The sequence below is a fragment of the Watersipora subatra genome, chromosome 4 (assembly GCF_963576615.1).
Source record: "Watersipora subatra chromosome 4, tzWatSuba1.1, whole genome shotgun sequence".
Taxonomy (NCBI): Eukaryota; Metazoa; Bryozoa; class Gymnolaemata; order Cheilostomatida; family Watersiporidae; genus Watersipora; species Watersipora subatra.
Genome location: NC_088711.1, coordinates 7781281 through 7800802, shown reverse-complemented (window position 1 = coordinate 7800802; position 19522 = coordinate 7781281). Strand labels below are relative to the sequence as shown.

General features: G+C 35.5%; 1 protein-coding gene across 1 annotated transcript in view; it reads right to left on the bottom strand.

Annotated features, from left to right (window-relative positions):
* Positions 1 to 78: 78 nt before the first annotated feature.
* LOC137393505 (kinesin-like protein KIF18A) overlaps positions 79 to 19522 on the bottom strand; it is a 44745-nt gene continuing 25301 nt past the window's right edge. The window contains exons 15-19 of the mRNA XM_068080081.1: positions 17755 to 18035; positions 17287 to 17541; positions 9969 to 10113; positions 3608 to 3965; positions 79 to 467 (exon numbers count right to left, since the gene is read on the bottom strand). Coding sequence (XP_067936182.1) covers positions 428 to 467; positions 3608 to 3965; positions 9969 to 10113; positions 17287 to 17541; positions 17755 to 18035 — 1079 coding nt within the window. The 3' untranslated portion in view covers positions 79 to 427. The remainder of the gene's footprint in view (positions 468 to 3607; positions 3966 to 9968; positions 10114 to 17286; positions 17542 to 17754; positions 18036 to 19522) is intronic.

Genomic DNA, 19522 nt, shown 5'->3' with positions numbered 1-19522 from the left:
TCGTTTCTTTGTGAAGAGATGAGACGTTTGAAGATTGGTAGAGTACATGAAGGAGTTTAAAACACCCTGCCACAGCTCTGTTTGAAAACATCTCTTAATATAAAAAAGCAACAAATGAATCAACAACATAAAAGTTTATGCCAACAATGAACTCCAAATGAGAAACCTAGAAATACCATCTTTGTATTGGAAAGCTAGCAAACTACAGCGTTATGCCCTTATAACAAAGATTGCAAGAAATGGCATGATGCAACTAAAGACTAGGTATATCAAATAGTAATATTTCTCATAAAAAGCATAATATCACTAAGAATACAGTTATAAAATAAAGCATTTTAGTGTTTAAAAATATTTTAATTTTCTGTGATAAAATCATCATTGTTTGTAGTTCTCCAGCTCTCGGTAACAGCAATCAGTGCATAGCATCTTAAACGGCGCCCAGCAGATTTTCCTTTTCTGCATAGCCACTGCAAAAGAAAATGCAAGAGATAGCATAAGTGAGGTATAAGGGAGAGTTGCTTTACACTATCTACAGTCTACACAATCGTATGTAATCCACACACATCTGTTAAAAGCAAAACTAAAGTTGAACTCAGACTGGGTGCCCACTGTAAGAGCAAGATTTGTAGAACTCGGACTGGGTGCCCACTGTAAGAGCAAGATTTGTGGAACTCGGACTGGGTGCCCACTGTAAGAGCAAGATTTGTGGAACTCGGACTGGGTGCCCATGTAAGAGCAAGATTTGTGGAACTCAGACTGGGTGCCCATTGTAAGAGCAAGATTTGTGGAACTCGGACTGGGTGCCCGCTGTAAGAGCAAGATTTGTGGAACTCAGACTGGGTGCCCACTGTAAGAGCAAGACTTGGTAAGTAGGAGTCTCCCAGCTTGATAGCTTTAGGCACAATTCACAAACACTTGAACCGAATCACAATGGTAAAAATCGAATGATTTTTACCATTGTGAGTTACTCCAGTTCAGCAAACGCCAGTAAAATATAATTTTGCAGAACTAAAAGTTGTCTACTTTGTCCATAGACCTATTAACTATATATATATATATATTTTTTTTTTTATATATATATATATATAATATATATATATTAAGTGTAGTTAATAGGTCTATGACTTTGTCTAGCTGTTTACTAAGATGTACGAGAAAGCAATTTTGTCTTCTAGGAATGATCAAACAGCCATGATGATCCATCAAACAGCTCCTTAAATTTGCTAAAATAGTGTTTGCTCTTCATTCAGTGAATAGGTTGTTGATACCCTATTGACGTGTCCTTCAAACTTATACTAAATGCTCAACCAATTATTCTTGTTGGCTATACATGTACCTGACTTGTATTCTTGACTGTTACCTTGACTGTAACAAATCAATAGGTTACCTGACCGTAACCATATTGATCTGTTGTACAATACTCTTATTGTGCTCCCTTAACAACTTGTTTATATCTTGCACAGACAGGAGATAATAAAAGAAGATCCAAGTGTTGTGAAATTGCTTCATAAATTCGACTGATTTGCAGTGGAAACAGGTTATTCACTCATTTTTATTAATCTTCCTTGCTTTTCTCTTAATCACGGTGATAATTCCAATGTTTTAGATTAAAAGCTATGTGAGAAGTGCTGGAGTATTATGAATTGGAATTTTTCAGTAATATGACTAAAGCCTTTGCGTTTCATAACGGATCAAAGTTATAGGAATTTAAGTTTCCTCGGGGTATTCAGGAAATGAAGCTCTCTAAAGAATTGTGGAAAGGCTTTCCAACTACTGATGATATCTTACAGCCACGATATACCTCAACTATTCCAGTACAAAACAAACATCTTTAGGCGAACTATCCATCGTTTTTTTGACGTCATCAAGCAGTTTGTACAGGTGCTCGTTCACGAAAAAGCCGCCATATTAGTAGAAAACGATCGTTTTTCTTTTATTTAATAGTACTTTTTGGTGTTGTTTTGATACTATAATAAAAAAATGCAAACAAAAGCATCGTTTTCAAACATTTATAACAAAAGCTTCGTGTTTTTAACGACAAAATTGTCTATAAAGATGGCCGAAAACGATAAAATGACGTCTTGAAAAAACGAAAGGTTGTGCTCCGCAAACTGCTTGGCATCTGCACCTCCCCTCCTACACAGTAGATATAAAAATCAACTGCAACTATATTCACACAACCCAAGCAGCTATAATTTTATAATTTATCTTGCAATTAAATTGTAAAATTACTGATTTAGCATAATTTATCCATCTACCACTTTGGAATTTTTTAGGAGCAGTTAATACTATGTATAAAAAATTGGAAATGATACCCTTTGGACATCACACTGCTAAAAAGCAGTAACATATAATTTATTAGCCAATTTATTAAATGCAATACTGTACTGAAGAATTGTGATCTCATAGAGCTCTTAGCTGGTCTAGCCACTGGTGCATGCCGGATGTGGAGCATCCTACAGCATTAATTTATGTATCCACCCCTTGTATTTTTATTAACAACGTAATACATATTCATTACCAATAGCATTCATTTTTTGAGTTAGTCAAGCTAGTAGCAAACTATATAACTATAGTAACAAGACTTCCTAAACTACATTACGAGCCATGTACGATCATGTTAAACAATTGTAAACTGTTTGACGAGAAAGTTACCCTTGATTAATGTAATGATTTTAATGAAATGCGCAGACTGCTGTCATACCTCTAACAAATCTAGCTGATTATATCAAGAGATAAGCCTCAGGTCAGACTGAGCTCCTAACCCTTATTTAACACTATAGCTACTACTAGCCTTAAGGTCCAGCCACACATAACTAATTATTCGTTCAATCTGACCGAATTCACGAATTCCACAGAATTCACAGATTTATTCGGCCGAATATCACAGAATCGTCTGAGCTGTGCATGCACACCGAATTCGTCAACGAAATGCTTTTAATTGGCTTACCAATTTTTTTAGCGAGCACGATTCTAGTAGCTTTGACAAGTGGTATAGTCCAAGACATGTACGACGACACACAATAAAAGTATCGCCGCGATATGATTTGATACATACGATGCAACTGCCTATATGCACTATTGTTGGTTCTCTCTCATTGGTTCACCATGGCAGAAACTTCTCATCGTGAATCCAGTATTTTCTTTTAGATGTTTTAGAAGCTATAAGTTGTTTCTTTTTCAATAATAATAATTTCTTTTTATGCAGCAAAAGCTCCGTCGCAAAAACAGTTGCTATCTCTAGCGCATATAGGCAGTTGCATCGTATGTATAAAGTCATATCGCGGCGATATTTTTATTGTGTGTTGTCGTAGGTGTCTTCGACTATACCACTTGTCAAAGCTACTAGAATCGTGCCGCTAAAAAAATTGGTAAGCCAATTAAAAGCGTTTCATTGACGAATTCGGTGTGCATGCACAGCTCAGACGATTCTGTGATACTCGGCCGAATAAATCTGTAAATTCTGTGAAATTCGTGAATCCGGTCAGATTGAACGAATAATTCGTTACGTGTGGCCGGACCTTTAGCGCCATCTTACTAACACGTTTCCTTTGTCACCCAGTAACTAGCACCCTTACAAAACACAAGCGCAGCAACTTCCCCCTACCTTTTAGGTTCAGAGAGCACAAACGTTGAGTTTAGAGGTAGCGGTGAATTTTCCTCCTGTGTAGCTGCAATTTGTTTAGACGGCTGCATGAATGGAGTCATAGCGGGGTCAGTATTGAGATGTCTGACAGATAGACAGGGCACTGGAGACTCCTGGCCGGAGACGCAATTATTTATAGTTGAGTCAATGTCCTTGGTGATGTTAGTGTTATTGTATTGAAATTGTTTAACTGCATCAGCAAATGTTTTTGTTCTGTTAGACTGCCAGACCGATGACTCGACAATGGTAGCTGAGTCTGTAGGTTGACCAGAGCTGTCCATACGTGTATCATTCACCCTGTCCTCGCATGATCCGGAACCTGTGACAAAATTGCACCAATTCAATAGCTAAGGGAAATATGTACTGCATTTTCATTTGTGTTCTCAACTGTTTGTACAAGTATATACCCTACAGGACGAATTTATTCGTGGAGTTATATTTCGCAAAAATTGCCATTTCACGCATATTCGCGAATTAATTTATTCGTGGCTGAAAACTGCTACTCTCTATGAAAAGTTAACTCTATTACGTCTACCAATAGAATTAACCCTACGCAGGCGTGCATTGCGTGTTTCGTTTTCTATTTAGCTTACAACTGCGGGTGGATCGTGCTAAGGTGAGACAGCTTAGCTATAAAATTTTTGCTGCGTTCGGAGTTTTTTTTTACGCATATTCATAGATTTGGAGGCCTTTGATGAACCAACGATTTGTGGTAAGAAATGAGTTTTTTCAAAACAATTTACTAAACTAGTTGAATTTTACTTTGGTTCTTCGGTAAAACGCAATATTTATTTTTTCCATCCCTACCGCTTCATTATTTGTTATAGCGTGAGAAAGATTTTTCGTCATAGACGCAAGCACAATACGGCAAGGGTGGTGTATGTCATTCTTAGAAGATCATGAATCATTCAGGGAAGTCTGGAAATTGAGATAGAAGTGACCGCAGCTACTTACGAGGAGAATATATCTGTTTTAAAAAAGGAAAAAAAAACGCCTTTACGAGCGCAAATCTTTGGCCAACCGGCAGAACTTTGCAATAGTAAGCTACAAGGATAGTTCTGATGATAACTTCCTTACCAGCCATGTAGTAGCGAGAGAATCGCCTTTAACATCTACCCAAGACAGTGACAGCGATATAGAGCTGCTATTACCAAAATAACTAGTTAGAGAGCGCCATTACACACTAGTATTCACTTATCAAGAGTATCAGTTTAATTTTATTGCTCTAGACAACCGCCATATAGACTAAACTGTTTATATTTACTCCATTCATCGTTTGTAAAATTTTATTTGTAATATTTTATTTGTACACGCAAGTTTGTAATAAATCTATACATGAAATAAAATATATAATTTAATGATGTTTACTCCAGCGATATCAAGGAGCTGTTGTCGATGAAGGTAGGTTGACTAGTTGCTTCTCTGCCAATATTCCTGCCTTGATGAATATTACTACTTGTCTCTAGTTTTCGTAATCAGAGTAGGTTGTTTCATTCTCAATCTGCAGTAAACACAAAGTGTTAAGGAAGTACAAATACAATAGCTGAAGTATTTACTGAAAGCGATCAGTTTTTAAACAAAAGAATTAACTAATGCAGTTAATTATGGAAAAACGTATCTGCACTGCAAATCAAATACATACCATAATGTCCAGATCAGAATCATGATCGTCCTCAACTTCGGTATTAGAGATTGATGGGGTTGATTTCAAAGTAAAAAGACTAGGAGAGATTTATTGCGATGACGAAGCTATGGCGAATAACTTGTGAAAACCTTGAATTATTTTATAAAGTTTGATGCAATGGCAATAAAACTCGAAGCCCGGCGATGATTTTAAAGAAGTTTCGGAACTCGGCTACGTTTAGTACTTCTGCCTAGTGGCTATTTTTGCGATGACGCCATTCTGCATATCTTGTGACAACCTTGAATAATTTTGTAAAGAAATGTGATGCATTGGCAATGGTGTTAGCTCAAAGCCCAGGCAATGATTTTAAAAATGTTTTGGAACTCAACTTCGTTTAGTATTTATATTAACAACTAGCCTAGCAGCTAGTTTTTAATTTGATGCAGTAGTTATTCTCCCTTGTGATTAAAAATAGAACTAATTATTCATGGAATTTAATAATTCGTGGAATTGACTGTTCGCGAAATCGCGAATTTTTATAACCAACGAATATTTTCATTCTGTAGGGTAACCTACATATCCATCAGATCTGTGAAGGACATACATTTGATGAAAGCGAAAGCTTTGAGAGATATAACTAAAAACGTAATTAAACAACTGCAGACAAAAATCCCATCCGGAATAGTTAAAATATTGGGGTGGAATTAAATAACATATAAAAATCCATAATTAATCTTGGCTCTGGGAATTATGGAATACATTTGTAACATAAAACTCATGGGTGAGAACACTAGCAATAATAACAATATTTATATAATATAATTAGAACATGATCCTAAAATATGCAGTACGATGCAGTTCAGTAACTTAGCATAAAGATGCTATTACTTCTAAGCACCTGGCATTAATACTCATAGCCATAGAATGTCAGCGCATGCGTGATAATGGTCATTGTAAGATATGTTGCTTGTCACTTAGCTAACCAAGACACGTTCAAACAGCAATTTTGTGAGTGTTTTCAGTTTCAAATTTACTATCTAGTAAAATCTTGTGATTTTAATTTGAATCCAACTCTGCTGTGTTGACATTTATTTAACTTAACCGATTGACCAATAGCAAATGAGGATTGTTTCTCGTCTATTAGTCAGGGTTGAAAAAAACCACGGTTTTTATGAAAAAACCGAAAAACCCAGGTTTTTTTTTGTTTAAACCGGTTTTTATGGTTTAAATAATTGGTTTTATAAATTGGTTAAATATATATATAAATATAATTGGTTAAATAAATATGGTTTTTATAATTTTACCAAGGTTTTTGCAATTTTAAGTCAATTAACATCACTTACTATAGCTGCATGATTGAGTATTGAACATACATATGCGGAATCATCTTTTAAAGATGGTACTGTGGAAGTTGTCATGGGAAAAAAGAGAGAAAACATATGGAAATTTCGGAATGAGTCTTTAATCAAACATGATCGATGAAATACAGAGCAGAAATCTTATGGCATAAAGTGAATATTTTACATACAGCTCTATGCATAAGCAGAAATTTTAATCCAAGTGATCAGTCGTGTGGTAGTGTAGTGCAGAGCATAATGCAGATGCATTGCTAGTGTTTGGAGCTGTGGCAGATGACTCAACTTCTATCACTTGAATACTAGCACGACTGTCTAAGTTGGTGTTTTCAGCTTGACATTTTGCTACGTGAGCTTTGAGCCTATCTGCGTGACCTCGCGTTACGACAGCACACCTATTACATTTTGCCTTAGAACCTTTGCCTTTTGCAGTTCGAGTGAAAAACTGTCAAATGGTATCCTGATTGCGAGGCGTGTTGGAAATTTGAAACACAAGTTTAATTTTTCAAAACACAAAAAGCTTGATAAACTGAATTCTAACAATCCAACTACTTTGGCTTGTGCCCAATAAATGAAATATTGGTTTGCAAACTTAAAGCTTTTGTCCAAAAGGAGTTTATTGTTTTAATTTCTAAGTAGAAGTAATCTTTTCTCACTGGCCAGACTTGAGAAAGTATTCATTCATTATTAGAGACGATGATTGGATTAGTATATTTCACATGGTTTTTATATTTCATCAATAAAGAGGTCATTATATCACTTGATAAAAGCAATTGAAAATGAAATTCACTAATTTATTGTTGAGCTAGGATTTTATGTAGTTTTAACTTGAGCTCTGCCATCAATTTACTACTGTGTCCTAAATAAACCTCCACAGCTGATAATTACATATAATTGCATTTCTATAGCCCATAAACCACTAGGAGCTTAAAATATTGTTTTTCACAATAATGAAAAAACCATAAAAACCGGGTTTTTTCGGCTGGTTTAAACCGCTCGGTTTAAACCGAGCCAACCCGGCTATTAGTGCTGTTTTTTGACGAAAACGTTTACTAAATGGCATTGAAAGGCTACTACAATCGATATTTGAGGAAAAGGGCAGGCAAACCAGCACTTCTGGGTCTATAAGTTTACAATTTAAGGTTGTTAAAGTTTATTTTTCCGAGTAGCTAAATCTGTATTATTAAAATGAACATATGTTTTCAGCTGTTTACATCAAGACCCTATCTGTACATGAGTACTGAACCTGTACAAGTGTCTGTACATGAGTACTGAACCTGTACAAGTGTCTGTACTTGAGTACTGAACCTGTACAAGTGTCTGTACAAGAGTACTGAACTTGTACAAGTGTCTGTACAAGAGTACTGAACCTGTACAAGTGTCTGTACATGAGTACTGAACCTGTACAAGTATCTATACATGAGTACTGAACCTGTACAAGTATCTATACATGAGTACTGAACCTGTACAAGGATTTGTACATAAGTACTGAACCTGTACAAGTGTCTGTACATGAGTACTGAACCTGTACAAGTGTCTGTACATGAGTACTGAACCTGTACAAGTGTCTGTACAAGAGTACTAAACCTGTACAAGTGTCTGTACATGAGTACTAAACCTGTACAAGTGTCTGTACATGAGTACTGAACCTGTACAAGTATCTATACATGAGTACTGAACCTGTACAAGTATTTGTACATGAGTACTGAACCTGTACAAGTGTCTGTACATGAGTACTGAACCTGTACAAGTGTCTGTACATGAGTACTGAACCTGTACAAGTGTCTGTACATGAGTACTGAACCTGTACAAGTGTCTTTACATGAGTATTGAAGCTGTACAAGTGTCTGTACATGAGTACTGAACCTGTACAAGTGTCTGTACGTGAGTACTAAACCTGTACAAGTGATGGATTTACCTCTAACATACCACATGTTGCAGTATTGTCTTACAAGCTGAAACAGAGTTTGTAGAAACAATTCACGAAAAGACCCTCATTGTTCTAATCAAAAGTAAAAAAGCTGTGGAATATCTGAAAAAAGTAACTAACAAAAATCCATTTTGATAAAAAAAGTGAGTCAGAACTAAAAGAACCTGAGTACCATGTCAGCTGATGAAGAGATCACCATTGGTGCACCTGATTCCATGGGCAAAGTATGTAAATTGATTCAAATGTTTTATAAGCTATTCATTCTTGAAACATGAAAACTATGGAACTAGGACTCATCCCAGCATCAGACTCTTATTTGCTCAGGTTGTTAAACCCAATACCTAAAAGCCCTTTATATAACCTGCAAAAAGGGCTGATTGTTTTGAATAAAATAAAAAGAATATCATAGTAATAAAGTTAGTTTTACCTATTCCAGCCTTTAACAATGAACAGCTAAACAGCCTTCATGATGAGCGTTTTAGCTGATAGGGTGAATAGTCGAGAGCAAAACTAATTAATATTAAATTATATTAGTTGATGGCACGACTAGTTGATGGCACGACTACAGGATTTATAGTTTATTTACAAATTTGGAATCTTTAAACCATCAAAAGTGAGGTTTTATTTGATGGTATATTTATAGTAAAATGTCTTCTGCAAAAATAACAGTCACAGCATCGTTACTCGAACAAAAGCGAATAGAAGTTTTCTATCGAGAAGTAGCTGGGATATGTTAAAACCAACCTATATATTCCTTGTTTAAACCAAGTGATTGCACTACTAAAACACCTCTACACTACTTTTGAAGAAGCTGTATGAAGGATAAATACACAAACGATATTAAATCAAACAAGCTCAAACTAGACAAGATCATTCAACTTGCAGGAGAAACATTATTTAAATCTGAGGGCTGAAAAAATGAATAAAAAGTCAGAAGACGCAATTATTGTAGAAGTACGGTTAGGATTACAATGCCAGTAAGCCATTCGCAAGAGGAGATGATGAAATGGATACAAACACAGGCATGACTGTATTATTTATAAATACATGCCTAGAGGAACCTGAACAAAGCCTTCAATAAGCTAAACGCCACAAAAAAATCAAAATTAGCAGTTGTCCGACCTTTATGAATAAATCGACATCAAATATAGAGATTTAAAATATTTTGGATTTTTGCAAACGTTTAATCTTAGCAAAAACTTCAATAAGGCACAAGAAACAGGAATGTTGTCTGAAGGATGTAAACTGGCAATTGATGAGACTAGTATGTAAACATAACAAATGCTGCTTTGCAATCTGATGGGGGAGATAAATGCAGTTTACATTAAATAGAAATACAACAACGCATGACCTAGTGTTATCAGGCAGCTAAGTTGTTAGAATATTCTTTCACAAATTTATATACATACATACCTTCTATAAGTGTTCGAGATACTCGTGTTTCACCCCTACTATGTGAAGGACTCAAGTCAGTCCCTATAACCCTTATCTTGGCGGGTGGACAATCAGGAGAGTCATCTAGCTCATCGCAGCCAGTGCCTTTGGTCAAATGTAACACCTACGGGAAAATATTATGTTAAACACAATGAAATATGGCCAAAAACCATGCGCTAACATCTTGGATACGCACTAAATAACTTCTCAGAGATGTGAGACATAATACAACAAATATCATTGTTACAAATGTCTAATATTACTCTTGGGGAAAGAATTCTTCAAGGAAAACGTATCAAGCAAAACATGCAAAGAGAATACACGAAATTACTATGTTGGAAGTGGCAAGATATATAACATCCATCCTTTCAACAACATAGTTACTCATCAACCATTAAATGATATTCACCAAGCACAAAATAACAAGCCAAGAGATTCAAAATTGGAAAAATATCAACTTTCTAAATGTCAAAGTGTAAAACTAATAGTGCCAAGTGATGATAAAAGCAGTAGTTGATTATCTGGCCATGTGCATAAGTTGGTTATCTGGCTATGTGCATAAGTTGGTTATCTGGCTATGTGCATAAGTTGGTTATCTGGCTATGTGCATAAGTTGGTTATTTGGCTATGTGCATAAGTTGGTTATCTGGCTATGTGCATAAGTTGGTTATTTGGCCATGTGCATAAGTTGGTTATCTGGCCATGTGCATAAGTTGGTTATCTGGCCATGTGCATAAGCTGAACTAGTCATAGTCACAATAGTAAAGGTTTTAATGGCCATGTCTAGCTGGAAGAGTAACCATACGATGTAGACATTCTATATACAATGCCAGACCATTTATTCCAATGTGTTCTTTAGACATACACTGTATATTTGAGTTCGGGCTGTTTGTGTGCTGAAAGTTACTGCTGCAAAAATATTATTAAAAGCCAAGCTACATTTACATGAACACCGTAATTGTAAGTAATTTATGAAAATGTTTTTAAAAATGAACATCTAGAAGCCTAAGAAGGTGAACTGTGAGTATCCAAATATGACCAATATCGTAGACATCAGAATGCCGTAATTGTAGCTCATGTGCCATTGACTTTTCCTCTATCAGAAAATTGTTAACTATAATGAGAAAAATGGAGTGTTTGTAACATCCCAAATGATAATTTTTATGTTTTTTAACAGCGACTTCAAATGAAACTTTGATAATTGATCAACAATATCACCAGAAATGAATTCTCTCCAGTTTGCTTTATCGTAACTGGGTAAGAACCTTTATCTGTGATTGTTTGTCTTTTCTGGTAATCACTCGTGAATACCACATAAATCTTACGACCTACTTTTGTTTTAGGTTAGTCAGAAAAAACCCAATTATGCAGCAGATTTTCAAATACTCAATTTCTGTTCATTTATATGTAACATTGAGCTCTAAAATGTATTATAAGGGTGTCAAATTTATTATCAATTTAGAGCAGCTGTTTCTATCGACAGACAGTTGTGTTACGTCCAGAAAACTTTCCCCACTAGAACATCCACATATTAGTATTGTTGAGTAACCTAAGCTGTACACTAGTCATGTAGTTTATCTCTTGCTTACGACCTACTAAAAAAATCAACACTAACTTTTTGATTCAAATATTGATTAATACTAATCAAATACTAAACAAGCGAATTCATCTCTTTAGGTAATTTGATGAAATAAAGAAGATTCTGCCCTAGATACCCTACAGGATGAATTTATTCGCGGAGTTAAATTTCGTGAAAATTGCCATTTCATGCATATTCGCGGATTAATTTATTCGCGGCTGAAAACTGTCACTCTCTATGAAAAGTTAAATCTATTACGTCTACCAATAGAGTTACCCTACGCATGCACGCATTGCGTGTTTCGTTTTCTATTTAGCTTACAACTACGGGTCGATCGTGCTAAGCTATAATTTTTTTGCTCAGAGGTTTTCACGAATATTCATAGATTTGGAGGCCTTTGATGAACCAACAATGTTTGGTAAGTAATGAGTTTTTTTCAAAACCATTTACTAACTTAGTTGAATTTTACTTTGGTTTTTCGGTAAAACGCAATATTTATTTTTTCCATCCCTACCGCTTCATTATTTGTTTTAGTGTGAGAGAGAGATTTTTCATCATACACGCAAGCACAATGACTGCTATGGTGGTATATGTCATTCTTAGAAGATCACCAATCATTCAGGGAAGTCTGGAAATTGAGGTAGAAGTGACCGCAGATACTTACGAGGAGAATATATCTGTTTTAAAAAAAGGAACAAAAACGCCTTTACGAGCACAAATCTTTGGCCAACTGGCAGAACTTTGCAATAGGAAGCCACGAGGAGAGTTCTGATGATAACTTCCTTACCAGCCATGTAGTAGCGAGAGAATCGCCTTTAACATCTACCTAAGACAATGACAGCGATATAGAGCTGTTATTACCAAAATAATTAGTCAGAGAGAACCATTACACGCTAGCATTCACTTATCAAGAGTATCAGTTTAATTTTATTGCTCTAGACAACCGCCATATAGATTGAACTGTTTATATTTACTCCTTTCATCATTTGTAAAATTTTATTTGTATTTGAAATATTTTATTTGTACACTCAAGTTTGTAATAAATTATAATATATCTATACATGAAATAAAATATATAATTTAATCATGTTTGCTGCAGCGATATCAAGTTGTTGTCGATGAAGCAACTAGGTTGACTGTTTGCTTCTCTGCCAATCAATATTCCTCCCTTGAATATTACTACTTGTCTCTAGTTTTCGTAATCGGAGTAAGTTGTTTCATTCGCAATCTGCAGTAAACACAAAAAAGAAAAATTATTAATAAGTGTTACGGAAGTACAAAAAACAATAGCTGAAGTATTAAATGAAAGCGATCAGTTTTTAAACAAAAGAACTAACTAATGCAGTTAATTATGAAAAAACGTATCTGCACTGCAAATCAAATACATACCATAATGTCCAGATCAGAATCATGATTGTCCTCAACTTCGGTATTAGAGATTGATGGAGTTGATTTCAATGTAAAAAGACTAGGAGAGATTTTTTGCGATGACGAAGCCATGCCGAATAACTTGTGAAAACCTTGAATAATTTTGTAAAGTTTGATGCAATGGCAATAAAACTCGAAGCCCGACGATAATTTTAAAGAAGTTTTGGAACTCGGCTACGTTTAGTACTTCTGCCTAGCGGCTATTTTTGCGATGACGCCATGCTGCATATCTTGTGACAACCTTGAATAATTTTGTAAATAAATGTGATGCATTGGCAATGGTGTTAGTTCAGAGCCCAGGCAATGATTTTAAAAATGTTTTGGAACTACGTTTAGTATTTATATTAAAAACTAACCTAGCAGCTAAATTTTAATTTGATGCAGTAGTTATTCTCCCTTGTGATAAAAAAATTAATAGAACTAATTATTCACGAAATTTAATAATTCGCGGAATTGACTACTCGCGAAATCGCGACTTTTCATAACAAACAAATATTTTCATTCTGTAGGGTAATATCTACTTTTATAGGTTTGTGAGTTAACTAATATTAACTGACAGTTGACAACCGACAGTTGACAACCGACAGCCGACAACCGACAGTTGACAACCGACAGTTGACAACCGACAGTTGACAACCGACAGTCGACATGTAGGGCACAATTACATAGCAATCAATTATAATCTTATGATAGGAGAAAATAGTGAAAAGCTTTTAATTACCATAGATTTTGTTTCTTCTTATTTTTTATTTAGAAATAAACTGCAACTTGAGATTCACCCAGCAAAAAATATGCCTGGTAATAATTCAAAATAAAATTCACATTATTCTTAGCAGCAGATAAAACAAGTTTCTCGAGCATAAAACTGTGCTAGAAAAATATTAGTGTAATCACAAGCAGACTGAAAGACTGTGGATAACTGGTCATCTTAGTAGGCTGTGATTGGAAGAATGATGCGGCTACAAGTGTTTCACTCTAAACATTGCAATACCCCAATTTAAACGGCAGCGGTTCAATAACTACGTTTAAATACTAGTTTAAATACTACTAGTTTAAATAGTGCGTGAAACAATTAGTTTATAACAAATTTTGCTCATTTAAAAAAATTGTTTTATCAAATTAACAAACAGTCTGTGCAGTTTCTAAAAAATCTTACATAATATTTAAATTTATTATGGGACCCCGTGTGGCTGAAGCCAATAGACCTCTAACATTATGTATGACTGATCGTGAAAAAAACTGGCAGATGCCTAACGACAGGATATAAAATGCTTGCTAAAGCTGGTTTACATTATACCGCCATATATCGGCGTTGATGCCACAATACTTAGGTGATTGTTGATAACAATGTTCACACAATCACAAACCCATCCGCGTTTGCATCCGCAAATACTCTGTGACGTAGTCTCATTTTACTTTTTAAATTTTCGCGAAGAAACCTCTTTGATTTCTCTTGCTTGAATCAAATACTAGTCTCGCAGCAACTATCATAAACGGAAATAAATAAATCACGCTATCCGCGAATTACTATCACTGAAATGCTTCACATTAAAAAGGCAGTCGTCGATGCTCGGCGAAATATCGAGAAAATTTGACAGCTGCAAACTTTCTCGACGTATTCGCATTGATACGTCGATGCCAACGGTTTGCGGTTCACATAATCGACGATGAATGCCAAGAGGAAAACGCCGTCATATGGCGATGTAGTGTGAACCAGCCATAAGATACGATCACACTGGGCGATTTTATCGTGAATGTCATGAGCGCTGCGATATCGCTGGCGTGTGCCAAAACACACTTGAGCGACTCACCAGCAAACAATAACGCGAGCATGCTCACAAACTGCTAATAAAATTCCGTATCATTAGTTTCTTCGGAGTCGTTATTAAATATAAGTCAATATGACGCCTTCTAGGCAACGACGTAAACAACTTCAGCTTTTGTTATTAGGGCTATATCACTTTCACGGATTGTACACTATAAGAAAATATACAAGACAAAAAACGATTCTCGTATTTTTAACAGTAATATTTTACGATTTTCCCACGAGCAAACGAGCGGAGCGATGTGTGCGAGTTTTTATGATAAATGCATGTGCACACAACTTGCGAAAATTATTCATCAACAATGAGACGAACCCTTGGCTAGAAATTTCATCAAGAAATTTAAGCATCGGAATGTAAAGTCGTTAAAGTATAATAACGATACAAAACACATTTAAACCTATTTAAATATGTTACCAAGTCTTTGTAAACCGTCGGTATTATCTTTAAACTTACCCATCTGATCGGATTATACACAAATGGACAGATTTATTTGAACGAAAATTCCCACAAAAAGTTTGAAAAGCTCGGTTTAATAAAAGTTAAGACCGAAAATTGAAACGCCAATAAAGCCGTGCGACCGATTGTAGAACTATTTAGTAGTGCGTATTTCACGAGAAAACCGTGTTCATTTCACCAGTCTATGGTGCTGTTTACTTGTAATCGAATTTATTCGAAGGTTTTTGTAATAAACGTAGACCGTTTGAGGCGTACACCGATTTACAGGTACGAAATTATGGTACACCGTTTATCAGCCTATGTTTTTCGTCCAATCACCGAAGGTTTCATTATTTAAAACGTTAGCCGAAATTCTTTACAACTTACGTACCAGCTAGGGCCGAACTACAACGCCCGTTTATGACGATAACATTTTTTTTATTTTGCTGCAGTTTTATACGCGTGAATGCTCCTACTGGCTTTCTGTTAAAGATCGCTTATCAAAACCTTTCTACATTCAACGCAACCAACTTTCAAACTGTGTATAGTACACAGTTTACATACATTACAGTAAATTAGGCCTACAGCTTTATAACACTTTTATAACAGCTTTTATTTTGCTGCAGTTTGCAGAAATCTTCGAGACGCGTGAACGCTCATAGGTTTTCTATTATTGCTGTATTACTATATTAACAATATTGGTTATTTTAATAATATCAGTGCATTTTACTTATAATATTGGCCAACATTGCATTTCTCCTATTGCAAGGGAGAGATATAAACGTGTAATATTTTCCTTTCATTGTTGTTGTTTGTCATGACCAAACACTTTTTAAATAAATTTTCTAAAAACCTATATAAATACCACAACTTCTCGATATTGCTACCTATGACGTTTTGAAATGTAAACAAAATTGTGTATTGGTTTTCTATTATTACTATATTAATAAAATTGATTATTCTAAGAATATCAGTGCATTTTACTTCTAATATTGGCCAATATTGCATTTCTCCTATTGCAGGGGGAAAATATAAACATCTTTTCCATTCATTATTGCTTATTGTTGTATATAATAACACCCACACCCAGTACATTACAGCTACCATTGCAGTTATCCTATTGCACTGCAGAGCCATTTGATTGCTAATATTGCATTTCTCAACCATCAGTACCCTTTATTTTTTTGCCAATATCTTTTTGGTCGTGGGCTGTATGACAGTGGAATTTCTAGTTATATATATTTTACTTTGTAGTAGTTTTTATTTTTAATATAATAAATATTTACTATTCTCAAGATGGTCAAACTGCGCAACGATTGACTCCCAAATGTTGGTTTTCAATCGGGTTTCTTGGTAATTTTTGTGTGCTGTACAGGGCTGGGTGTGCTCTTATTAAATCTATGAACAACTCGGTATTCATTTTGCTGTTTCAACCGTAATAAAATAGCAAAATGATGCTGCTGTACACTGTTGAACATTGATGCGAAAAGATTAGCAGCCATAGAATTGTATTCTGGGAAAAACCAACCATGTGAAATGCATCTCGCGTGCGATAATGTTGTGATAGAGAATGTCTAGCGTTATCGCTCTGCATGAGCTTGCTGAGCGAGTTCTAGTGCAGATTAGCGCCACGCAGTGTGATATCGCACTTAATATTGCCTAGTGTGTTAGCACCTTTACAAGTACAAACAAGAGAAACAACTCCAACAATTAAAAACTACTACTGCTAGATCCACACAGATATTAAAGGTAGATGAGTAAACTTTTTTTTAATATTAAAATTATATGTTCAAACTCCAATGACTCGCTTATGAACTAAAAATGATAATAACCGACTTACAGATAAGCAAACAACACTTTCATCAACTACGCAGAGCAATACGGCTACTTTCAGTACAGTACCCAAAACATCACTTTATGGTGTACTGCTAAAAACATTGACAAGATGAAAACATCATTTCCTACATCAGAAAATCTTCGAGCTACCAGTGATTGAAGGACGGTATAAGGAAGCGATGCCAATTCTTACCTCAGCTACCGGTCTAAACACCGGATGGGCGCGTGAATTGAAACGAGGAGACTGTCGTACATTCCTAAACACCGGAGTGGATGTTATAGCTGCCCTCCACTCTGAGTGAGCGTTCAAGGTATCAGATGAGGCGCTACACTCTAGAGATGTGACACTAGTCTCGGGGCAAGCAATCCTCAACTGCTCTTCAGTAAACTTACATCTGGGAGAATCCGGGTGATTGTCCAAGGATTGAGATATCTTTTTATCCGATAACTAAAGATTAAACACATACATGTACTTGCGTATCACAACTTGGTACAAGATGTTTCGCAATATGCATGTAGGTAGGTGGTAAGAATATCAAGGAAGTCTCAAGCCGCTATCAATGTGTATATTCTATTACAGACATGACAGCATGTAATATTTCGCAATTAAATAAAATTAACTTCAATGAGAAATGATGTGATGACTCGAGGCAGAACTAACTTCAGAAGCTGTTTTATATGGTGATGTTGATAGCCTTGAGACCAAATAAGAAGGGCCGGTCTTAACATCTCCAGCAGTTAAACTTTTGGTTAGAAGACCAGTGGCAGCAGGTGACAAAGCAGGAGATACCAGGGAAGATTCAGTCTGACACCCAGTAAAGGTGCTGTCCACACTGTCTTTGGATGGCGAGTCATCCACATTAGGGAGAGAAAATGTAGCGTTACCATCTTCTATGGCAATTGTATCATTGGCACACGCTGGCTGGGGTATGATTGGTTGGCCTGGTAAAATACAATAATGTCAGCTTTTTATAGCATCATAGACAATAATGCATAGTCACCAGCATTGAAAAGACGGTTTTAAAATATAATTTTGAGACACAGGTTAGCTGCTTTTACAATGTGCAGGTAGTCATTCTTCTTTTCTGTGAGCAGACCTAGCTTTCTATAAATGAACCTAATGCTAATGTACTACTTCAACCAGCTACAAAAAACTAGTCGATCAAAATACATCAATGCTTTGAGTTAATCTATGCTGGAGTTACTTTTATCAGTTTTATAAATTACTGATAAAATATAGGATTTTTGTTACTATGATACACGTGATTGGACAATCTCAGCCAATAAACTGCTTAGGAATGTTGTAGCAAAATTCAAGTACACTGCCACAGAGACATACAAAATGGAAAATACTCATAAATCTTATATTGAAAAATACAGCAGAATACAGTGCACCCTCAGGATATGATTACCCTGATATATGATTTTTTACCTTACGAAGTGAAACATGTTGATTTTTTCACACCACCATACGAATCTTATTTCACCATACGAATTCAAAAACTTTCGCCAGAGTTCAAATTTGGGAGTCGATGTGCTTATTACGTACGCCGAAATATCCCAGACACCGCATACTTTCACAACGCCCGAAAGAGAAAAAAACGACAGATTTTTCTCAGTTAAGAAGTTCTTGTGTGTAAAATGGTGATATTTTCCCTTTTAAACCGGTAGCAAAAGTGGAGTTGCGATCTCTTCAAAAAGAAGGATTCAGTGGTCAGACAACTTTTGTTAACCTACTAACAAAAATCCACTCCATTACGAAAACAGCATCGTTCGGGCTTTCTTGCCGAATTATGTTGAAAAAGGTGTAAATGAGATCGGCTAAAATTATATTAAAAACGAAGCCTGAAACAACCAGGTGATAAAATTTTAGTGATAAAAAGTTGAAATTCAGAAAAATAGATAAAAAATACATACTACAACTTAGCTTTAAGTTTGTGTTTAGTAGGCTAAACTTATTTAAAGTGAACTCATAGTTTATGTTATATGTACTTCTGTCTTGAAGGTATGAACTCTCTACGAGTTACACACTACACAGCACATTGAAATGTTACATTTTAATGTAGATCATAAACAATAAATACACTAAGTACAATAAAGTTAATGTAGGTAACTATAGTTACTAAGGTTGACATACTATTTTGTTACTACTTTTTGTATGTACAGCACATAAAATTTTGACGATTTTTTACTAGGGGATGTTTGCATTATATAATTACTATGGTTTCTATAACCCTACATACAATTTTTTCACCATACGATGCCGACCCTGGACCGGATCAAAATCGTACCCTGAGGGCGCACTGTACCTTGAATTTACAAAAATTCCACATAGTGTCAGCAGAATTTCAGCTTAACTAAGCTGCTACAAATTGACGAGATTCGAGTGGTGCATACAGAACATGAACCAAGAAGGAGGCCTATCTACT